The sequence below is a fragment of the Schistocerca piceifrons genome, chromosome 3 (assembly GCF_021461385.2).
Source record: "Schistocerca piceifrons isolate TAMUIC-IGC-003096 chromosome 3, iqSchPice1.1, whole genome shotgun sequence".
NCBI classification, from domain to species: Eukaryota; Metazoa; Arthropoda; class Insecta; order Orthoptera; family Acrididae; genus Schistocerca; species Schistocerca piceifrons.
Genome location: NC_060140.1, coordinates 793,125,365 through 793,151,444, shown reverse-complemented (window position 1 = coordinate 793,151,444; position 26,080 = coordinate 793,125,365). Strand labels below are relative to the sequence as shown.

At 36.0% G+C, this 26,080-nt stretch overlaps 1 protein-coding gene across 1 annotated transcript in view; it reads right to left on the bottom strand.

Annotated features, from left to right (window-relative positions):
* LOC124789070 (kazrin) overlaps positions 1–26,080 on the bottom strand; it is a 1,028,805-nt gene that overhangs the window by 38,408 nt on the left and 964,317 nt on the right. Inside the window, exon 18 of the mRNA XM_047256362.1 lies at positions 16,949–17,150. Coding sequence (XP_047112318.1) covers positions 16,949–17,150 — 202 coding nt within the window. The remainder of the gene's footprint in view (positions 1–16,948; positions 17,151–26,080) is intronic.

Sequence of the window (26,080 nt, the reverse complement as noted above, 5' to 3'; positions counted from 1 at the left end):
TGGGCCATGTATATAATCATTGGCTCCCCTTAGTCTAACTTTATATGGGCCCTTACAGTTAAACAGTATTCCTTTAGGTATCAAAAAGCAAAAATATTCTCAACGAGAAGGCTGGTTTGAACATCACTGTGTTTTGCTGGTAAGGTCCCCTTGGAGATGGTACTATGCCGTCACCTTCATTTGACTTCTGAACTGTTTTTCCTAGACTAGTAAGGAGGGGTGGGGAGGGGGTCATAATTTGAGACAGGCTGCAAACCATGGTATAAGTTTGCCTTTTTAACATGCACATGAACTTAATTGACACATAAGTGACAGAAAAACTCCTGGAACTGACTGATAGAATGTGAGCCCTGAATCTTTGGATTTGTAGGATCACACATAACCATTCAACTAGAAAATCATATTATACATGTGTAATATTAATAATATTGTTCAAAAAATTGCAGTTACCAGTATATTACAATAAAATGCTGTTTGCCACATCCAGGGACTTAGAATTGACTGACTATAAAGGATTCATTACGATGAAGTTGGATACTAATTTTGTGTTGTGCGCCATTTAAGATTTCTCTACACTTATACCTATTTGTGTCAGGCTGTTAATTATCATGATGACTTTAATTCTTATACTGTGAAATGATGTCAGTACCAGTTCAAACTGTGCATGAAGAAATGCACTAATGAGCCAAAACATTATGACTGCTCCCCACTACAAGACTGAATGCCACTCAGTGGTATTGCAGGCATATGATGCAGTAAGGAAAGTCATCAGTGGAGCAGAGGCAAATGGGGAATCATTTTAGTGATGATATGGGCCACAAGCAGGAAATGCCAGTTGCCTAAGTGACTTTGACAGAGCAGATTGTTGTAGCATGGTGTCTGGGAATGAGCTTCTGGGAAAAAGTGAATCTGCTCAGCTGCTTGCATACTGTTGTTGACAAAATCTATGTTAAGTTGTTGAAGGGTGATGAAGTCAAGAGCAGGTGACATGGTATTGACATCAGTGCCTTATCAAATAACATGGAGATTATAGACTTGACTTCTCTGTAAAGCAGGAGGAGTACAGTGCTAGAGAAGGGACAAATATTTTTGAGCACACTGTTCAGTGCACATTGTTGAACATGGGACCATGCAGCAGGCAAACCGTACGTGCTCCAATGTGTGACCAATGTCATCGTCAGTTGCTACTGCAATGAACACATGATTGTTGAGATTGTAGTCTGGATCAATGGAAACATTTTGCCTGGTCAGCTAAATCATGTTTCTTGTTAACCAGGTTGATTGTTGTATCCAGATATGCCATCATCCGGCTGAAACACATACCGTGCCATGGACAGAGGCTGGTGGGGGCATTATTATGCTTTGGGGGACATTCACCTGGGTTTCCACGAGGCTTGTGGTTGTAATTAAAGGCTCCATGAGAGCTATGGACTATGTGATTGTTGACAACCTGTGTTTCTTTATGGTTGATGTCTTCCTTGAGGACCATGTGATCTTCCAAAAGCAAACTGTCCAAGCCACAAAGCAAGAATCATGCTTCAGTGTTTTGAGGAGCATGATAGTCGACTCCTGTTGCTGTCTTTGCTGACAGATTTGTCTGATCTGAACCTGATGGAAAACATTTGGTATGCTATCGAATGTCAGTTCCATGCCCACAAATCACTGGCCTCTAATTTATGGGCATTGCATGACCAGTGTGTAAACATCTGGTGTTGCATACAACCAGAAAACTATGAAGGGCTTATTGAATACATGCCACACAGAATTGCTGCTGTATTGCACTCCACTGATGGAATGAGACGCTATTATTAAACAGGTGGTCATAATTTTTTGATTCATCATTGTATACAAATCTGCTACACATTACAGAAGTAAACCTTCACCCAGTTATCACAAGAAATGATGTCTAAGTTGAAAGAAACATTTGGATTCCTTAAAAAATATGGTAAAAAGAGAAAATGACACAAGAAACAAAGAAATGGATTGCTGTCAATTCAATTAACGCTGGGGCACAATGCTGGTGGTCATATCCGCATGGACTATATGATCTTCAACTGCAGTTCAAAAATGTAACACTTAAATTGGTTGTATTCATAAGTGTATGCCACATGTAGCCCTGAACACACTACTGTACCATCTGTAATCAAAGTGTTTCTTTCAGATGTGTTGCTACAGAAGAATGTTGAAAATTAGGTGGACTAATAAGATAAGGGATGAGGAGGTTCTCCACAGAACAGGTGAAGAAAGGAACATATATATCTTTTACTTATAGAAAAGAAAATTTCAAGGAAAACAAAATGCAATTTCTTAGAGAGGATTTCTTCTGCAGAAAACATTTAGGGCTGTTTATTTTCTTTCTGTATAATCTGTGTAAAATTGTATGCTATTAAGATAGCAGCATTTAAAATTTATTGTATACATCTATTGTCAAGTATTGAAGTCATAGTAATCTTCTACATTCAGAGAGCAAAGATAATACAATGGATTATGTTTTCTGTTGCATAGTATGTCATAAAAAGTGTGTGTGTGTGTGTGTGTGTGTGTGTGTGTAACACACTTGGAATGCCATTGACACACTTAGGCTTAGGAGTGTGGTTGGTGTGTGAAAGAGGTGAGATGAAAAATAAAAAAAATTAGTTACATCGGTTTCAGAGCCACAGTTTTTGAGATTGGGGGTTGATTAGTGACACATCCAATGATATTTAACCCATTTGGGAGCAGATGTGGCAGTAAGAAGGGCGAGATGTAAAGCATAACTGTGGAGCACATTGGGGAGTATCAGCCAAACTTACACCACAAATGAGTTACTATCTACTGAAAAATACTGAGGAGGTAAGGTACCCTGAAAAAGAATTGCAGGATCTGCTGAATAGAATAAACAGTCTAATGAGAACAGGATATGGATTGAGAGTAAAGCAGGAAAAGACTAAAGTAATGAGAAGCAGCAGAAATGAGTATAGTAAGAAACTTAACATTGCAATTGATGACTATGAAGTAGATGAACTTAAGAAATTCTGTTACCTTGGAAGCAAAACAACCGATGATGGATGAAACAAGGAGGATACAAAAAGCAGACTAGCAGAAGCAAAGTGGGCATTACTGTCAAGAGATGTCTACTAATATCAAACACAGGCCTTATGCTGAGAATATACGTTTGGAGCACAGCGTTGTATGGCAGTGAATCATGGACAGTGGGGAAACCAGAACATAAGAGAATCAAAGTGTTTCTTTCAGATGCGTTGCTACAGAAGAATGTTGAAAATTAGGTGGACTAATAAGAAAAGGGATGAGGAGGTTCTCCACAGAATTGGTGAAGAAAGGAACATGTGGAAAACACTGATAAGAAGAAACAGAGTTATGTGACACGTTTTAAGACATCAGGGAATAGCCTTCATGATACTAGAGGGAGCTGTTGAAGGGCAAAAACTGTAGCGGAAGGGAAGACAGGGATTGTAATACGTCCAACAAACAATTGAGGATGAATGATGCTAGTGCTTCTCTGAGATGAAGAGGTTGGTACAGGAAAGGAATTCATGGGGGAGTTGCATCAAACCAGTGAGAAAACTGATGATGAGGCATTTCACCATCATAATAACAGCATTACTTCTCCCAAAGATGTTCATAACATCAGTCATGGAATACTCTCAGCAACCCAATTTTTGGGGGATGAGGACGGAATGTGGTGATGTGTATGTATAACTCTCAGAGACTTAATGTCTGAAGAATACACTGAAGGGGTAAGGAACCATTAGGGTAGGAAGGAGATGACAGGTAAGAATAATTGAAAAGGATTAATTTCACCACAGAGCTACAGTTTTCAATGTTGTTAGGCTGAGAGATATTTCTAAAGATATTTCACACATAGCTGTTTGGTGGATGTGGGGAGGGAGTGACATGTAAAATGTAAGTGTGTAATGTCTGGAGTAATTTCAACCAAATTTGTTACACAATTCACCTTCCATACAGAAAAAAGCAATGATAGTATGACATGCCCAATATCTGTAGGTATGGAGAGGGGAAGGTGGTGACAGAAATAATTGAAAATGATATTAGTTTTATACCCAAAGGCCTTCAGGGTTGCTGGCTGATTGGTGACAGTCATGATGACATTTCACCTCTAGTGGCAAAGTAGGGGTGGCAAATCAGTGACTTAAAGAGAAATAACTGGCCAACACTGAGCAATCAGCTAGTTTCAATATATTCTTATTCATTATTTGACACACATTTCAGATTTAATTCTGAATAAAATAACAAAAACTGAAAAATAAAAAAGTTTAAAAGATTCAGTTTAATTGGGATCTGAAACTACTATATTTGTATTCACCACTTTTTTGTTATGCTACTGTTATATTTACCACTATTGGTAAATTTTTTGCATGTGATAGGCAAGCTATAACTGTAAGCAGGAAATAAACAACAGTAAGAAGAATACCACATTCTAATATCTTTCTTTTGATTTAAATCTTAAGCACAAAGTAAAGCTGATGTGTCTAGAACTTCTGGAATTTCAGATCTTTTATTGCATAAATTTGCTTATGGTCAGGTGGATACCAAGCTGAAATAGAATCATTACATGCATAAACTAATCAGGAAGCTCATTTTGGCATGTTTTATGCTAATAACCATTTCCCACTGCACTAGCTTATTTTGTTCAAAAGTGAGTGGTAAAAAAAGTTGTGTAAAATAGGTAATTACACACCATGCAGAGTTATCTTCAAATGTTTTGGAATTCTTACACTCATTTCCCAGTACATTTATCCAGTGGTGGTGGTGGTGGTGGTGGTGGTGGTGGTGTGTGTGTGTGTGTGTGTGTGTGTGTGTGTGTGTGTGTGTGTGTGTGTGTGAGAGAGAGAGAGAGAGAGAGAGAGAGAGAGTTTAGGATTGTGTACAAGAGCTAAGTAGTTTATCACATTTCTGTGTGCCTGTTCTCTGCTCATTGCTCCCATTTGACAAGAAGTAATACATCTTTGTACTGAAGGTGGGCTACTCCCCATCTTGGTTCTGAGTGATCAGCTCCTTTTTTTCAACCTTTACCAATTGATCCCTGTTTTCCCCATGAGAAAGGGACTATTGGTTACTAACACTACATAATAATTTTTTGTTCCAAATGTAGCTTTTCAGTGACATATTTCATTGTTTGCTTTGGTTAGAGGAAAATGTCTATTATTATAAAATGATATGTGCATAAACTAACTACTCTGCAGAAAGAGCACATCCCAATGAGACAATAAAAATTACTCGAGTGAATTTGTGTGTGGCAGTTATTATGCTTTTTTGTGAGTCCTTTTAAGATGTCAAACACAACTGTGCAATGGTTAAAACACTGGCTCACCTATATCTTTTACATGCTTAAAATAGCAATGTTTTCAAAAAGTATTACTGAAGCTTTTTTGTTGTTGATAATATGGTTTTTTTTTTGGAAGTTCATTAGCAAAGTGTACTCAACACATATGTTCAGTCCTCAGTGTCACTATGTGCACTCTAATGACTGCACATTTCTGATCTGCACATCCAGTAATGTCAGTAGACAATAAATTATGGTCATAGAGTGCCCAAAATGGAGCCTTGGTGTTAAGTTTTTAAGAAACATTAAAAATTTGCTCATTGATATATTTTGAGGTTCCAGTCACAAATTTTAACTTTTAATCAGTTTTCTTACTTTTTTCCGTGTAACTTAAGAAAGGTATATTTTTCAAGTAAAATCAGTCTGTACTAAATTGATTTGAGAATCCAGTCACAAATTTGAACTTTCAATCAGTTTTTTTACATTTTTCCGTGTAACTTAAGAAAGGTTAATTTTTCAAATAACATCATTCTGTATTAAATCGAGTGAGACTAAACACCCAAAAAAATTGCAAAGCAAACCTCTGCATTCTGGCCCAGATTGACTAATTACAACCAACTGAACTCTATGTCATCCTCAGCCGATGGTGTCATTTGGATGTGGTATGAGGCGTATGGGGTCAGCACATTGCCCTCCCAGTCACTGTCAGTTTTTTTGACCTGGGAGCCACTACTTATTAATCGTGTAGCCCCTCAATTGGCCTTGCGAGGCTGAGTGCACCCCATTCCAATCCTTCCTCCAAGGAAAAGTCCCTGGGAGTACAAGGAATTGAACCCAGGTCATGTGCATAGTTGCCAGGTATCCTGACCACTGTGCTATGGAGGTGGACCAAGAAAGTTGGACCCTAATAATTTTCATTTCTTGCTGTTACCTTGTGTACTTTCCTTTTGAGTGTTTTCAGTCATTTCCTTCATTTCTATCTCAGCATTCATATCCTGAGCCCCTTATGGGACCTGCAGGTGGAGCCCTGTTATTTGAATCTGCCTTCTTTCCCCCACAACCATAGCTTATGTGCCCTACATCACTTGTAAATTGCCTTGTCACATTCTTTTGTTCAGTGCTTTTGTGAATTAGTTGTCTTGAAAACAAGATAATTATTTCAGATCAAACTATTCATCAGGTGACATTTGTGGGAAATGATGCAGGACTACCTGTGGTTAAGGTATGGGATCTTCATAATATTTATCCATCTTCAGAAGCCCTTGTTCCTTCCATTTCTGATTTCTTGTGGCATAACAGTAAAAATAAAGACATATGGGTATTCCAGTGTGGAATGTGTTAACGGTGGAAAGTACCAAAAAAATCCCCTATTAAATAATTTTCAGAGGTTATTAGCCATTCACAACTGTTCCTTTCAGTAGCTATGACTTCACCATCACAGCTTTGTTGTGTGCAGTGGGGAAGACTGAAAAACTGCGTAAAAAATGTGCATGGAAAATGACAGTATTATGAAAAGGGAAAGCAGAAAGGTGGAAGGAGTATATAGATTGTCTATACAAGGGCGATGTTCTTGAGGACAATATTATAGAAATGGAAGAGACTGTAGATGAAGATGAAATAGGAGATACGATACTGTGTGAAGAGTTTGACAGTGCACTGAAAGACCAAAGTCGAAACAAGGCCCCGGGAGTAGACAACATTCCATTAGAACTACTGACAGCCTTGAGAGAGCCAGACCTAACAAAACTCTACCATCTAGTGAGCAAGATGTGTGAGACAGGCAAAATACCCCCCTCAGACTTCAAGAAGAATATAATAAATTCCAATCCCAAAGAAAGCAGGTGTTGACAGATGTGAAAATTACTGAACTATCAGTTTAATCAGCCACAGCCGCAAAATACGAACACAAATTCTTTACAAATGAATGTAAAAACTGGTAGAAGCCAACCTCAGGGAAGATCAGTTTGGATTCCATAGAAATGTTGGAACACATGAGGCAATACTGACCCTATGATTTATTTTAGAAAATAGATAAAGGAAAGGCAAACCTACATTTCTATCATTTGTAGACATAGAGAAAGCTTTTGACAATGTTGACTGGAATACTCTCTTTGAAATTCTGAAGGTGTCAGGGTTCAAATACAGGGAGCGAAAGACTATTTACAATTTGTACAGAAACCAGATGGCAGTTATAAGAGTCTAGGGACATGAAAGGGAAGCAGTGGTTGGGAAGGGAGTGAGACAGGATTGTAGCCTATCCCAGATGTTATTCAATCTGTATATTGAGCAAGCAGTAAAGGAAAGACAAGAAAAATTCGGAGTAGGAATTAAAATCCATTGAGAAGAAATAAAAACTTTGAGGTTCACCGATGACATTGTAATTCTGTCAGAGACAGCAAAGGACCTGGAAGAGCAGCTGAACGGAATGGACAGTGTCTTGAAAGGAGGATAAAGATGGACATCAACAAAAGCAAAATGAGGATAATGAAGTGTAGTTGAATTAAATAGGAAATGAGATGCTTAAAGTAGTAAATGAGTTTTTCTATTTGGGGAGCAAAATAACTGATGATGGTCGAAGTAAGGAGGATAGAAAATGTAGACTGGTAATGGCAAGGAAAGCATTTCTGAAGAAGCGAAATTTGTTAACATTGAGTATAGATTTAAGCGTCAGGAAGTCGTTTCTCAAAGTATTTGTATGGAGTGTAGCCATGTATGGAAGTGAAATGTGGATGATAAATAGTTTAGACAAGAAGAGAATAGAAGCTTTCAAAATGTGGTGCTACAGAAGAATGTTGAAGATTACATGGGTATTGAATAGAATTGGAGAGAAGAGAAATTTGTGGCACAACTTGACTGGAAGAAGGGATCGGTTGGTAGGGCATATTCTGAGGCATCAGGGGGTCACCAATTTAGTATTGGATGGCAGCGTGGAGGGTAAAAATCATAGAGGGAGACCAAGAGATGAATACACTAAACAGATTCAGTAGGATGTAGGCTGCAGTAGGTACTGGGAGATGAAGAACCTTGCAAACGATAGAATAGTATGGAGAGTTGCATGAAACCAGTCTCTGGACTGAAGACCAAAACAACAACAACAATGACAACAATATGACAAGGATAGTTGCTACTCACTATACAGTGGAGAAGTTGAATTGTAGACGGGCACAACAAGAAGACTCATAAACAAGTAAGCTTTCAGCCAGAATGCCTTCTTCTGAATTAGACAACATACATACACACATTCATGCAAAAATAACACACACACACACACACACACACACACACACACACACACACACACACACACAACCACTGTCTCTGACAGCCAAGGCCAGGCCAGGTAGAGTGTAAGGCCGAGGCCAAATCTGGTGGCCTTGCAGCTGGAGACAGTGGTCATGCATGTGAGTTGCATTGTATGAAGGCGTGTGTGTGTATGTTGTCTAATTCAGAAGAAGGCATTTTGGCCAAAAGCTTATTTGTTGTGCCTGTCTGCAATTCAACACCTCCACTATATGGTGAGTAGCAACTTTTCACGTTACTGTGCGTGGTAAAATTTGATACACCATAGCATCGAAGGGTTGAAGGCAAGTCGACATTCTGACTGCCAATTTTCTAATGTTGTCATAAGACTTTTTGGATTCAATTTCCCAATGACTCATAAGAATAATAGGTTTTGTAAAAAAAAGGGAGTTGCCTGAAGGAACTGCTGTGCACAGTTTATACATATATACAGGCAACCATGACACTTTTGAGGAAGAGGTCCCTGAACAGCTCAAACATTCCAGAATAAAGACTACTTTGATATAAATATTTAGCCCCTGAAGTTCTAGCCATCTACTGCTCATAACAAGTAATATTAATAACATTTTATATGCACACATTTCATTGAATACTTTATGTCTACAACTTTTCAAATTCTTCATTATCATTCAGCAGTTACTCAAAGAATTTTTAATAATTTTCAGAGAAACTAATGAACAGTGAAAGAAAGTCCTATTGACTTCATTGCATATATTAGAGAAGAAATGATAAATAAGTTCGACAGTGGAAAGCAGTGATTCATTGACATAAGCATTTGCTATAAAACTGCACAGTAGTCCAAAAAGTTATTATGATCAAAATTGCAGGGAATTTATTCTCATTTAATGATGTTACTCAAAAAATGCATTGTTTCCATGTTACATGCTAAAAAGGTAGAAAGATTTGTATCAGCACAAAAAAAGGAAAGGAAAAAAAAAGCAAGTTTTCAGTACTTCTCTAAAGCTTTCCGGGTTGTATCTCCATATTCCTGGATGACAAAGAGTATATGCACTTATTATTAACTGATACTGCTTGAATAATTATGACAAATCCCATTTCTGGAGATAACAGAATTGATGTACTTTTCATTTAGGACTAAAATGCCGACAGTTTTATCTCTATATCTATGTCCAGTAATGGAACTAAGAGACTTAATTTTTCTGGGACAACTAACAAACGCATGGTAAACATGAAACTTCCTGGCAAATTAAAACTATGTGCCAGGCTGAGATTCGAACTTGAGGCCTTGCCTTTTGTGGGCAGTGCTGGTACCAACTGATATTTACAGACACAGCTCATGACATGCTCACACAGCCTCACTTCCAACAGTACATTTCTCCTACCTTATAAACTTCATGAAGTTCTCCAGCATGCCTTGTGACAGAAATTTGTCTACATGCCTTGTGAGACTAGCCCTTCTAGAAGGAAGGATAATACAGTGAACTGGATTAGCCACAAACTATGGTATTGTTTCCATAATGTATTTTTCACTCTTTAGTCTGTAGTGGAGTGTATGTTGTTTTGAAACTTCCTGATAGATGTTTACTGTGAGCCAGACCAGGAGAGGGAATGATTCATTACGGAAACAATCCCCTAGACTGTGGCTAAGCAATTTCTTCACAATATCCTTTCTTACAGGAGTACTAGCTCCGCAAGCTATGCAGGAGAACTGCTGTGGAGTTTGGAAGTAGACAAGAGATGTTGGCTAAGCAATTTCTTCACAATATCCTTTCTTACAGGAGTACTAGTTCTGCAAGCTATGCAGGAGAACTGCTGTGGAGTTTGGAAGTAGACGAGAGATGTTGGCTAAAGTAAAGTTGAGTGGGTGGGTTATGAGTTACGTCTGGATGTCTCAGTCATAAGAGTATTGTTCGCAAAAGTTTAGTCTCAGCCTGGCAGCAGTTTCAATCTGCCAGAAGGTTTCAAAACAGAGTACACTCTGCTTTAGAGAGGGAATACATTCTGAAATACACTAAATATTTTAAAACAGCCTGTAAATTGCTTTTCTTACCACTGAAATCATTAATTGCTTCCTGTACAAGTATTCTTCAGTAAAAATATAAATTGTCCTTTCAGTTATTTTATTTACAAAACTCACATTAAAGATGAAGCAATAAGGAATAAATATATACAGAAAAGGCAGTGAAGAGTGAAAAGCTTGATAACTTTTATGTTCCCACACAACAGAGATGTAGTTTACACTTCTTATCTCCCTGCCTCTTCTTTGAAATGAATGGTGGTCTGTCATGTCAGTAATTGTTTACAAGAATTTCCTTATTTTCAGGTTAGTGTAAATGAATGTGTATTACATATTTGTGTTTCTACATGCATAAATTTTCTGCTCTGAAGTAGGTTGGAAACATGAAAACATTAATCATTGTTTTACACATTGATTTCTCCTCAAGGTGGGCAGTGACCTGTTCTCTCAGTGATTATTTACAGACTGAGATGATCTTCCCATTATTGTAATTACCTATTAAGCTCTCTAACACAATCATTGTGTAATCAGTTGTGTAATAAAACCCAAATAATTATTTTTAAATATATTTTTATATTCTCTTTGAATGACTCTTAATTACATACCAATATTTACAGAAAGTAGGTCACATTGTATATATTTAACAGTGGAAAATAATAAGTTAATGGTAGAATTCTTTTCTGTCCATCATTATATCTTTAAGACATATCCATAATTCCCACTGGAAGCAGGGTGCATAAACCAGTAATAATTTCTTCTCTGCTTTATATGATCAGACAAGTGGCACATCTTACTTGTGATTTTCGTATGTTACATATACACTGAACAAGACTTTCAGAAAATGTTGCATATATATCTGAATCTTCAGATTTGCCTATTTTAGGTGGGAATTAGGGATACACTATTCTAATGGTGATAAAACATGTAATCATTACAATGGGATGAGTTAGAAAGATTATCATAAAACATGGTTCATGCCTCTCTGTTTTTGTGACAAATTATTTACAAAATATTTGTGTATTTATTGTTTATGAGTCCTGATGTTTGTCTGCAGGAAAATAAGAAACTGATAATATCACCTCAACTGTATGACACTGCAGGTATCAATAGCAGCACCCTGAGACAGATTTAATAAAACTGCTGGCAATGCACAGACACCTAACTACGGCAATAGAAGATTGGGAGAATCAAGAGGTAGGACACCCAGTTCAGTACATTTAGAGTAAATCTGTCATTAAAGTGCTCTAGGTTTGTGTGGATTTAAAAAAAGTAATAGTTCATATAATTTTGTGTCTGTTACATTCAGTTATTTTTTCATAGTTTGCAGTTACATTTTTTTGAAAACAGCATTTGTCATTGAAACTATAAATCTTTTGAAACATTTGTATGTGAATGAACAGTTTTGTTGTACACATTGCTACTGTATGTTTGTGTGATTGTGGGAAAGTCTCGAAAAGCATCCACACAATTGTGAATATTTCCCATGGGCATATATTTTAGGCAATTCATAGCACATTTCTCTTGTTACACAGTTTTATTTCTGTGAGGCACTTTGCAATAGCTTTTATTACTATCACTGGCTTGAAGACAATGTAAAAGGTAATGCTGTCTTGTACTTCATATTTAATACTGTCAGTAAAAGAAAAACCAAGGGAAATTACAACCGTAAAACAAAAGAAACAGCAGTTAATATGTTTCACTGATTAATGTGTTAACTCTGATGCCTTAAATATATATATTATATATTTCAAAGTTGAACTTTTTAGGTATGGTTGTTGGGACAACATCTGAATAATAAGCAATTTACTGAGTATGAACAAGTGCTTGATTGGGGTATTGGCCAAGTGAATTTGATATAATATGTGTAATCTCATCTGATGTGAAGTAAGAGAATATCAGACCAATACGTATGTAGAGAAGTTCCAGGTAACAAGAAATATTTATATAAATTGTGGGTGAGAGATTAAAGGGAAGAGAAGGAAAAAAATGATACGCTACATTTGAATAGAGGAACTTGAATTCAGTTGAGACCTGATGGATGAAATCCAATGAAGAACAGACAAGGACTGGTAATTCTCATGCTAGGTTTGTCTATGTGCAGGTGAATAAAATCAATTTATCATGCAATCATTAGTAGTCTGTAATAAGACCATTAGTAGTCAGTAATATATACTGGTACTTATTTATATGTATACTATTTTGTTTTACACACTAGACACTGTGATTTCAGATTAAGAAGTCCCAGTGGGAACTGTTTCTAACTGGAGAGGTTGTAAACACGTAAAACAAAATAATATACACATAATATATGTATATTTTAGACCACTGATGACACTTTTCAAAAATTAACGCAAAATATTTATAGAAAGATAAAACTGGTTTTATTCAGTTACACACAGATGGACCTAATGTGAAAATTTTCAGTATGATAGTATGTGTAACTGAGGACCAGAGATCAATAAAAGATAAAAATATAAGAGAAGTCAGTAAGTGAAAATTAGTGAAGAAAGAAGACATGAGTAAGAACACTGACAAAGATATTTTACAGAAGTAATAGGCAGGCTCCTAGCTGAAATTGAAATAATGAGATACCAGATTCAAAATGGAGAATGAAATCTTCAAACTGATATTGACTGGTACCTAATGGGAAAGTAAATCTTCGAATTCTTATAGATCTGCCTCCAGCATCTTGGTTGTCCACAAGCATCTCTTAACCACATGACAAACATTATTGGTGTAGACTCATTTCTACATCAAGTTTGATGACACTAAAACTTTTCAGTACCAAACATAAAACTGATTCTGCTACATACACTGAGAATAAATAGACAGCAGGAGACTGATATGCTGCATTGATTGGGAAATAAATGTAATGAAGATATGACTTGGAAGTTGAAAATCCAGCAAAGAGAACAGTGAAGGTTGAGAATAATTCTGTTAATTAATGATGTGATTTTTCTGGGGTCATCTCTAATGTCAGCACTTATTGCATTCTTGATTTCATTGAATGATACCTATCTATAGATGAGAATGGCAAGTATTGGTAGGCTTTTAGATGTGTCTGAGCTGAGTGAGTACTCAGTGAAATTGGCTTGTCATGACACACAGGTGAATCGATGGGCAACCAAATAACAAGGGAGACATTTTGAAAGACTAGAAGATATACTAAGAGAAAAAAAAACTTATCCAGAGAGACTTTTCCAAAATGCAGCTACAGATGAAAATGAAGTTATCCAAATAGTATAAAACTTATATAAGGCCTCTTTCCATTTGTGACAGCTGTTGCAAATCTGTTCTAGTGCAGGTTTAAATGTGCACATGCTTGTGCATGCATTCCCTCACCCCCCCCCCCCCCTCCCCCGTCCCACACACCAACACTTACACACACACATTAATGCATGCACACACACAAACATGTATACTATATAGTTCTCAGTACTTCCTCAGACCACTGTATTCAATTACCTAACATATTTTATGTGTTACTCTGTTTTCATTCATGTTTTCTTTCTCCTATGGCCCTTCCCTATTAAAATATCTACTGTTCCTTGTTGTTTTTCACAATATTCCCTCCTTATCATCATTGCTTTTAAAATTAGTACTATGTCATTGTTATTCATGTTTGCTATATTGCTACTTTATTTTCCCAATTACAGGACCGTAACATGTTTTTCATAGCTCCCCTTTATGTAACAATCCCTCTTAAAGCCTGGTGTATGGGTAATACATTATCTTTCAAATCATTTTGAAGAAATAAATTATTGAATTATCTCCAGTCTCAATATGCTGCCCACAATATACATTTTGTAGAGTGTAGCCTTCTGCCTACTTTTATACGTGAGAACAATCTCATCTCACTCAGAATAGTATTAATTTTAGACCATGGATGGCCCTTCAAAGGAAAGTGGTGTTGCTTTTCAAGCAAGCATATTTTGATAGAGACACATGACAACATACTGTTGGACTACTGACAAGGTGATTTGTTCAAATATGAGCACAACATATGTTACTTATCAGCATGAATGTGAAACATAGTGAGATGTGCCAACCATGCAATAAATTAAGAAAGATGGTGAAAAACATTTGAATAAGAAAATGAGGCAATAATATTAACATATACCCACAAAATATGAAACTGAATAATGGATGTCAATGAACTGCAAGAGCCAATGAATTGGTATAAACAATTCAGAAGAATCTGATTATCTAATTACATAATAAATAATAAAGTAAGTCACAAAAGAAAAAGTGTAGGTGAAAATATTCTCAGTAAGCTCATGGATAGTAACTTCAACATTCCTTCAGATTTTAAAGTTGTTGATAGTCTCATGATGACAAACCCGACTCTTTTAATGTTGCTGAAAGAGGGACCTATAATCACTGTACTGTATTGTATTTCACGAAAAGGTTGTTTATGTGGGCTTTTCGAAAGCCTTCCAGAAAGAACTATCAATTTTCAAACCACCAGAAAGAAATACCAGTTTTCAAAACAGAAGCAGGAGTGATTTTTTTATCTCACAAAAGACATACCAGGTGTACAACATCTTTCATTGTTATTTTTAGAAGTTTTTTTGTGGGTAATATGTGTGCATTTGTTACAAGAGAAAGAAAGATGATAGTTGTGATGTTTTCAGCTCTTACAGCAAATAAATTATTTTATTACATATGTTGTACTCAGTAATGTAGAGCGAGCAATGTAAGAGCTGATATAAAAGAAATGGGCTACAGCAATATATTTATGTTTCATTTCCTAGGCCACAGGCAAGCAGCACACTTCTAATAAATGCACAATGAGAATGGTAAGAGCCAGACACCATAGCATCTATGGCACATAGCTGTAAGTTTGTTTTACTGCTGCAGGACTTTATAATGTAGAGAAATAGCCTACAGAAGGTTATGTGCTATGGACAAACACTGGTAGCACCACCCTCAATGTAGATATGCAGTTTCCCTAAATGCCTGTGAAAACCTAATATGTCCCTCAACAAGCCCATTCCTGAGCCTCTCCCACTCTTTCCCAATTCAGGCTGATGATCTATTTCTAATGACTTTGACATTGATGAGATATTAAACTGTAACTATACTTCCTCTCTTTGATTGATGACTTTGATGTTGAAGAGACATTAAACCAAAACTTTACTTCTTTTCATTTATTGGTATAAAAGGAAGTCAAAAAGTTGTCCATCAAATCATAGTATGTGGTTGTCATTTTAAAGGATTTTGTGATAAGTCTTTTCACTTGGCAGTTTTTTTCAGCACCATACATTATATTTTATCAAAATTTTGTTTTCATTTGTCATTAAATGTTCAGGTAATAAAAAATATAGCTTTTAGATACTCTAATTCCATGGATACATACTTTACAGCACACAGTTCATTATTTACACGTTTTAAATTGCCTAATTCTTGCATGCTCTTTTGGTGTAAATAACATTATTATTATTATTATTATTATTATTAATATTCTATTAATGTGCTTTCTCTGGCCTCTAGCTTTTGCTACATTTACATTGATCCTAACTATTGGAAGTACATCCACTTTTGTCACATCTCTTTACTGAAATAAGACTTAAAATGGCATAGCGGAACAGAACATGTACATAATTGTTGACATTATGATGCAAAATATTGACAACCAAATTTACGAAACAATTAACCAAAACAATGTCAAATAAGGAAGCAAGTAAGCCATGCATCACACAACAAAAGTAACAGCAGCATCTTGCAGAAATGAAGGAGTGTGAGGACCTTTCTTTTGTAATAACAGTAGTTGTCAGTGTGTGATGTTGTTCATTCCTAAAGTTTAATCCTATTCCAGGTCAGTAGTTTACTAAATGAGACTGTATTTTTACAAAGTCATGTGTTGATATGTGTTGATGAAATCTTCTGTGAATGGAAAATGTTATTATTGATATCAGGGGTTCCCAAAGAGTGAACAGCAGTTAACAACTGTCATTTTTAGAGATAATCTGTGTGAATCAAGTTAAAAATTATATAAACATAAAGGCAATTTACTTGTATTATTAAAATATGTTTTCTCAACCATTATTCTAAAATATATAACAATCCAAAAGGGATGTGTTCTGTAGAGTTTGCATTTTTTATCTTACTTAAATATTAGGGTACGAACAACATACACTTTCTGAACCAAGTACAGCACCAGGTATTTATGTTATTTTTGTCATTCACACCACTGCTTTCATAGTTTTCCTCTGTAGAGAGCAGTATTTTGGGAAACCCTGATTTATTGGGGGCGAATGGAAAACATCAAGATGAGTGTGGGGCTGCACAACTTAAAACTTAAAAGACCAGCCATTTTTACATATCTGGTCTTATTTCAGTAGTTTAAAAGCAAGATGTGGGATATAGTTCTGTTTGAGGCTTACTCTGAGACTAGAACGCCTGCGTTCCTTCTCTTGCTCAGGTGCGGGCCCAGGACCAGGGCGTTCAGTAGCTGGGGATGAACGCTCTGCCAGCCCACCTGCGTAAGAGCGAGAGAAGCTCCGCCCCAGACTTCCCCCACCGACCAACTTCTCAGCACGCCTACGCTCCGACTTGCTTACGCGCACAAAGTGCTCAAAAGCAGCTCTGAGACATGGATAAACAGAAAAAATGGTTGTAAATTAACTAATACTTTTGTCATTTAAAAATTAATGAAGAGAACAGTAATACATATCTACCTAAACCCTGTTTATATGGGAATTGAAACTGATCTATCATTACGCCAAACAAAAGTTTCACATTGGAAATAAAATGTTAGGTCTCATACAGTACCAAGTGTGGCCTGAGAATACTGTTAATAGTGTGTCATGCCAGTGTTTCCTAATGTTTTACCATCAAGACAGATTACATCAAAAAAGGTACTTCATGATACCTGATAATGTGGTTAGTGATTACATTAGACTGTAAGCATTGAAATTCATTCTGTGCAAGAAGTGAACATATGAATAGTTTAATGAAATATATGCAAGGTTATTATAACCCACAAAATTGCTATTATGCTGATAATAAATTTAACTTATGTATCTTTTTCTGTTTGTCCAGAGGATGTTTCTTACATTTCTTCTATTTCTGAAATATGTGTGCAGTAACACAGGAGGCTTTGTTTTCCATGTACATATGCAGCCACACTTGCTAACTATTCAAAAACAAATAAAGCACCAGATAAGGATAATTTAAACTGAAATTTTGGAGAGAGTGGTAAAGAAGCTTGATTTACTGAAATAATAGGAAGTAGTGAAAGAATTCATAAATAATTGAAGATTTCGAAACAGGGGTTGATTCTTCTGAGATTCCTTCTCCAGTTTCACAGCAATTAACATTACTCTAAAATTTTAGAGCTTTCATTGCTGCTTGTACATTTTCAGTGTATTCCTAATTATCCGTGTGCAAATTATCCAATTTGTGGATTATGTGTGCATAAAGAAAGACATGCAATGTTTTTCTCTGGCTAATTGCAATAAATGACACACCATGTGACAATAAGTGCCATTTCCATTATTTAAATGGCTGCCACATCACAACAGAATAACATTTCCATTGTTATTGGCCAGCCTAGCCTGCTCCATGTACATTGAAAACAAACTCAGTTTTTTGATGTCAATTGGCATGTTAAGTGTGAATGAAGCAAGTTAAAAGAAATTTGTAATGCAGAAGCAAACAACACATGTCAACGAATTATAATCAACTGAAAGATTAGAGAAGGCGGAAACTGCTGCAAAACTAAGTGCTGATTATGTTACTGGAATGCAGACTGTTCAGGACACTAAAAAGAATAAGCAGAAAATAAAGATTTTATCAGAAAGTGTGATTATAGTTCTGGACCACCTGCACAAAAAAGCATGAAGAGATCTACATTTGATGAATTATGCTGCTCTTTTACAATGGCGCAGCCAAAAATGATCAGAAGGCATCATTGTTTCAGGTGCAATGTATGCCTAAGAAGTTCAATTTTTTCATGGAACTCTAGGGGTGGAGGGAGAATCTTGGTCTGAGATGCTAGAGTTGAGAGTTGTGTGTGCATGACGTGTGCTTGCTTATGTGTGTATATTGTGTGTGTGTCTCTTTACTGACAAAGACTGTGGCCGAAAGCTACATGTGAGTGTCTTTTAATCTTGCCTGTCTGCAACTTGATCTGTCTTCTTTGCTATAAGTAGCAATCTATCTTTTCCTACATTGATGGTATTCCTACCTGGAGTTTCCATTGTTTAATCTAATTTCAGATGGTTTTCATCACCTATAAGAAATATGAAGGTATGGTACATGGTATCAATTACCCTTAAAGATTGAGAAAGCCTATCATTGAAACCATGAATTAGTGTACACAACTCAAGCAAGCTAATATTGTGCAACTAAGTACATTGTTCAAGCTAACATTATGCAACTAAGTACATTGTTCCTAAAAGGAGTACAGTCACTTTGTAGGAGGTGGTTACTGGGGTGACCAGACATTCACAGATGTTCAGTCTGTGACTAAAATAAACAAGAAACACTAAGACTAACCTATAATCCAAGCATAATCACTTTGGTATTAGAGCTTTTAGACACTCCATTCATGTAAAGTTCAAAAAATGCATGGTGCCACAACATACATAAGTGGCATAGTGATTGACAGTTTTGACTACATGACACTGTTTACACCTTTCATTTAAACATTGTGTAGATTCTTTAGATTGGATTCTTCTGGTGAATGCTGAAGGTAAGACAAATGCTGCATAATTAGTTCTTGAACCTGTGTTTCTGGAGGGGGGGGGGGGTCAGTTACAAGTACCTTATTAATTACATTTGTCCTTCAAAGAGCATTGTCTTTTCCTTATAGACTGAGAACAAGAGAGTAAATTTGATGGAGTTGATGAATAGTGTTCAACTATTTGAATGACTTCTAAATGCCCAGCCAGATCATCATGAAACAACCCATAACAATATTTGTTGTATCCCAGTACAAGAGCTATTTAATTCCCCATTGACTTTATACTTTTGGGGGAAAACTAAAATGGAAATTTTCAAAACCTTTTGCAAGAGCCCTCAGCTGTAGAATTGTATCAGTTGAGTATTACCAATAATTAGATGAAATGGCATTGTTATGATTGAACCCTGGAGAACAGAGTGTTGCTCCACATCAAACATTTTGAAGATGCCCTTAACACATGAGGATTAAAACTGTTGAATGCAGTGTTTCAGAAGAACCAGATATTGAATTTAGATTCTTTCAGGAGAGATCTCAGATCTTCAGTGAAATTCCTGGCTTGAACCCTACCAAAGAAACTTGTGGAACTATTTCAGACATCATCTTAAAAGGAACTATAGGCCTCCAATAAACTTCTGCTAGCAATAGGAGAAGATGGTCACTGAATAACTTTAGGTTAGTCTGGACTACATTAAAACAGTTTTCAGGTACATGTCAGGTCAAACTGCTGACATAATAAACATGAGAAAATAGGCCTGCAGTGAGGTACATTCTGCACACTGGACAGCAGAGACCTGGATATATGTGTAGCATTGATCTTGCTACAGAAAGAAATCAAATCTTTGTGTAGTAGAATAATTGGTAAGGAAGTGGTATAAAGGCTTCATAATGATGTTACCATCTGTAGGATGTTCCATCCTTCTCTTTCCCAAGTACCAGCCAACACATGCCCAATGTTCACCAAAGATGTTTCATTATAGTGCTGCTATCTTACAGGAGATATTTCTCTAATAGGTAACTTATGAAAAAAGTGTAACACACTAGCAGACATGTAGTAGATCTAATGTTGTCATGAGGAAGTTTAGCTGCAAATAAATGCACAGAAAACAGCTATGTGTATTAAATTCATACTAAGGCACCAAAACATACAATATAGTGAGTGGACTTACAAAATAAATAACTGACAGATGGCATACTTTTACTGGTATGTAATTATCCTCTTGCATGAGAAAATATTCTTCCAATGTGGATATTCTAGGAATTATACACTTTAATCATTGAAAACCATGATTGTCCAGCACTAAAGGTAGCTCCTATTATTTGTTCATGGCTTTGTGTTAATGTTGCCTGAAAATACTGAGAGAATAATTTAACCTTTAAAAAATTTGATTTTTCTGTTTTCACGTTACATTTATGGTGCATTCCTACATGGACAATCAATGACCATTGCACACCATCATACATGTAGCAGTCCCATCAACAACACATACATACAACTGGCAAAAAAGCTTCTAGAGATTAGAAGTTGGAAAACTGCTAAAACTTATAAGAAAAAGAATGTTTCAGTACTTTTTGAATTAAGTTATTCTTTCTTAAACTGATGTTTCTATGTACTATTTGGATTTTATAAAGTCAAGGAAAAGATATGGACACCAGAAGTGTTAGTTCTCATTGTCAGTAAAGGACATAAAATACTTGTTTCCCAATGTTTGGTGTGAGCAGCCTTACACTGTGTTACATTATGTCACATTGGCAGAAAATTTTCCAGGATGTTGTTATAGAAGGGGGGGGGGGGGGGGGGGGGGGGGGAAAGCTTTTTGTTCCTGCAGTAATACATTATTTTGAGCAATCCAGCTAATTTATGTATCGCAAAAGAAATTATATCAACTGGAAATGTAATAGTAGTAGTTGCAGAACATGGAAACATTGTATCCTTTTTTGTTATTTTTTATTGTACATTGTTAGATAATTTTCAACCCAAATGTTAACAACCCATTATTATTTTTGGGAAACTATAATGCAAAAAGTTAACTACTAAATAAACCTAAGCAAACTGTGTGCATGTGTTCTAAATCCTTATTTTGGGAGAGGTTTGTTGTGAATTAATGAAACCAGTTCATTGTATTTCTCAAGCTTATTACGTAAACGCAAGTTCTCAGGAAATGGATCTTGTGTCCTTTTATTATTTGGACACTCTAGATACTGTAATTACATTTGATAGGGATTATGTCAACAATGAGTTGACAGAAAAATTTAAAATGTATGCAGAGTTTGGGTCAATAAATAACAAGTGGCTCCTAGTGTGTTAACAAGCCTTTCAATCTGGCTCCACTTTCTGACTACATGTTAATTTTGCCACTTTTATCAAGCAGTTTATCATTTGGACCACATTTATTGAGTGTACTCCATTCTATATCTTCCCCCCACAGAAAAATTGGAGTTGGTCACTTCTAGTTAAATCCAGGCCCATCACATCAGTTAACTGGCATGCTAACTCCTAGGCTACAGAGGTGACCGTGGACACAGGATTGAATACAGCTACTGTATTCAGCTTTGGCAGTGGTTGATTATATGCCTGGTATGTGATGCTGTACCATGTTGAATGATAAAGATAAATGATGAGCTGTTTGAAACACATGATGTGTCAGCTGTAATGATCTTTAGTTGCTACTTACACTTGTCATTTATGTTTGGTTAAATTACAGATTTCATAAACAGAACATGTTAACTACATTAATGAGTCCATAAGCTTCAAACTGTAAATCATTTAAATGAAAAAAAAAAGAACCAAAGAAAAGAAGCATTAGCCACAATGACATTGCTGAATTAGTTGCTGCAGTGTGAGCTAATACAATTTTCCAAACATGTATCAGTTTCATTATTTTAAATGAGTTTTTATGTAAAGTAAATTACGAACTTCAAGACTATTTTAACCATATTCTTTCTAAGTCATCCCACAGTACATTAAAATGTGGTACATGTAGTGTCAATCCTAGTGAAAGAAAATAAGTCTTTCAGGCCTTAAAAAATGGTCATACATTACTATATATCTGCTCACAACCATGAATATGTTATTGGTCTCTACAGAGAACAGCATTTAATATGAGTCAAAATTAGAAATTCTTTTGAACACAGGTTGAAACATTTCCTGCAATTTTATTTTTACTTGATACTTAATTTTGTCCACTAAAATTCTTTTCTCCTTAGCTTTTCAGTGAGTACTGAATGAAAATCAGAACTGCATCTTCAAAGCATCTCTTCAGTTAAGTAATGAGAATGTTAAAATTTCACACACACAATTTCTGTATAGCGTCCTCCAGAATATAATATAAACAATCCGTATAATGAAATTTTAAGGTTTCCTTCAATATTGATTCTTTACTCTCTTCCATAATAAATGAGAAAGAAAAATAGAACTCCCTAATGAAAATCAATTAACAGTGTGTTCAACAGCAAAAATATTTAGTACCTAATGATTCTCTGTGCAATCTTGCCAAAATTAGTGCTCCTGCTTACAACTATTAAAAAAATATATATTGGTGCATACTTCAGTTAAGCTGTGACTCTGATTTATTTTAATGAATGATTGTGATATAGCAGATATTTACAAATGACTTCATATTAACAATAAATCCATTTATATTAATAAATTTGGTATCTTAAAAGAGATTTCAGCAGTTAAGCACCACAATGTAGAGGATATATATTGATAATCTCTCATTTCCAGTTCCATTTCTTCAAGAATAAAATAACAGCTTATTTCTGATTTAACATACTTCCTTGATAGAGAATATCTGTAGGCAGGAATGCATAGGCAATGTTTGCTTGCCAGTACAGCATTTTTGAGTGGTTATAGCAAGAAGCTACTTACCATAGAAAACAAGTTCACAGTACCAACAGTTCACAAATTCTTTTCTGTATGCATTTTACAGGTTTAGCCTGAACTTCCTTGTGGGACATATTCCAACTAACACAAGATAACAGATAGGATAGGAATTGTTTATATGTGTGTCCATTCAGATAATGGTGATGAAATGCAAAGAAGTGTATTTATATCTGCTAATTTACTAAATTTTAAATCTGAGTTTGAGTAAAATATTACTGGTTTGCTTCTTCTGTAACTTATAGTATAATAAAATTTCTGACAGTGACTGTATTTATGCCTGTGTGCTCATTTGAATATGTGATTTTTTTCTTGAAAATGAGGAATACTCAAAATTGAAGTCACAAAAATAGATTTTCATGACAGATGTAAGAGGTAACTATCATATTTAATAATTACATGAAGACTATGGAGCCATCCCACGTCTATGAGGGCTGTTACAAAAGCACCCAACCTCATATTTTATTCTTTAAGCCAACAGTGGTATTGGGGCATGTGCACTCTAAGTTTGTACACATACTTAGTGTGTGTGTGCCTGATTTTTTCATTGTATAGACAACCAATCACTGGCTAGCTCTTGACAAGTGAACACATGTAAATTGAAGTAATCAGGTTTTATGTTGTGGATAAAATTACAGAAAAAGTGGACGAACATGATTACTTCAAATTTTGTTTTAAGCTTAACAGTTATCAGGTAAAAACAATCTGCAATATCTGACAAGTGATTGGGGACAAAGCAATGGGTACCACACAGATAAAGGACTGGTACAACTGCTTCAAAGATGACCACTCATCAGTAAAGAGTGAAGCACAATTAGGTATGCCCTCAATGACCACAAATGAGGTTATTGTTGATCACTTGAGGTCCCTGGTGAAGCAGGATAGACGAATCATAATCAGAGAACTTGTAGACAAGGTTAAAATTGGTACTGGAGCCATTTGTTCAATTTTAATGAAAGATTTGGAACTCAGGAGTATCTCAGAAAAATTTGTGCCAAAACTAGTAACAACTCAGCAGAAGCAACTTCATTCAGAGATTGCACAGGATACGCTGGTTTCTGTGGACATCAATCCCAACTTTCTTAAACAATGATCACTGGTGATGAATTCTGGGTTTATGGGTATGACCCAGAAACAAAGTTCCAGTCAATACAATGGGAGCATCCGTCATCTCTGAGACTCAAAAAGGCGAGGCAGGTTGGCAGCAACGTGAAAGTCATGCTGACAATCTATTCAAATCCAGTGATGTGGTCCATCATAAGTATGCCCCAGAAGGTACTAATGTCAATAAGGAGTAGTGCCAAGAAGTTCTGTGTCACTTCCATGAGGCAGTGAAATGCAAATGGCTGCACTTATGGCCAGCAGGCAGTTTGCACCTTCACCACGATAATGCAGCTGCTCATCATTCTCAACTAATTCTTAGTTTATTGTCCAAACACAAAATGGGATCTGGTTTGTCAGCCTCCCTATGCCCCTGGCCTATCATTGAGTAACCTCTGGCTTTTCCATAAAGTGAAAAAGACACTGAAAGGGACCAGATTTCAGAACAGGGAAGGTATTATGCAGAATCTGATGGAGAAGCGGTGTACCATACCAAAAGAGGCTTTCCAAAAGAGGCTTTGCAGCAATGCTTTCAGCAGTGGCAGTAGCATTAGGAGCAGTGTATAGAAACTGAAGGGGGCTACTTTGAAGGTGACTTGAGTAAAACAATTGTATCTGAATAAAGATGATTTTATAAATAAAAGTTGGATACTTTTTGTATAGCCCTCTTAATTGCATTATTGTCTCAGCTGCTGTATAACAAAATGATAATTGTAACTAAAATGGCAGATATTAATTTTCCATTATGATTAGAAACTTTAACAAAGTTGTAATGTAGTTGTGATTGTAGAGAGGTTTGGCAGCAGGAAATTAATGACAATGTTCTTAGCAACAACATGAATCAATATGTGTATCTCCTTCTTGGATTCAAACAGAAATCAGCAGTTTGTAGACCACTGTAAAAGTATGATTTGGCTAATTGGTGAAACATTCAGTTGACAGTAAGGTATCAGAGTGGTGCAGACCCCATGAAGCAATGCATTTGTCATCATGGTGCAGTAAGACTTGGTTGTTGTTCTATAATATATGGACTGTATTGTTGTGGTGTATTTCCAGTTCTCCTAAAAACAGAACAGTTTATATTGGAGAAAATGCTGAGTAATGCAGCTGGATGACTATGTACATCATTTCTGAACTTTGTTTAGTTATAACTAAAAATGTTAAATAATTACTATTCCAAAGGAGAAATGTAGGGAATTATTCTGCAAATAATTTGAAATATATAATTAAATTATGTATAGCGATTAGTAGTTAGTGCAGAAATTGAGTCAGAGCCTAGATGACTGGGGCTTCTCATCATTCTCTGCAAATTCATTATTGGTCGAAGAAAGCTGTCAGTTTTTGGACAATAAAGTTCCAAGAGAAGTGTGTGAATTAATTATTAGAAAGAAATTAAAAAGCTTGTGCTAAAATTTTGAAGGCCACCTAAAGGTAATTATTAATTAATACAGCTTGTTATACTGCTTGGTAATAAAAGAAAGTCTGTGGCTTTCAACCTGTGAATGAGCTTCTGACCTCATTGCAGTAGAGGGCAGCCTTTTGTCCACAGTGGCACTAGGAGAGGAAAGGTGGCGAGCCTATCAACCCAGTTTTCTTTTACCCCTGGGGATGCTCTACCTGCTACACCACCATTGCCAGGAGTATTTGGTACTCATATAAATGACACAAGGCAGGATGAAAGCATCATACTTTTTCTAAGCACATGATAGCTGGGGAATATCAATAGGGATGCAATGAAGGAAAACAACAGAGGAAGTAACAAAAGTAATCCAGGAAATTAATGGGCACACAGGATCTCCAGTTGCATGACACGGGGTGAATGCTTTCAGTTTCATGATTAAATGTGTG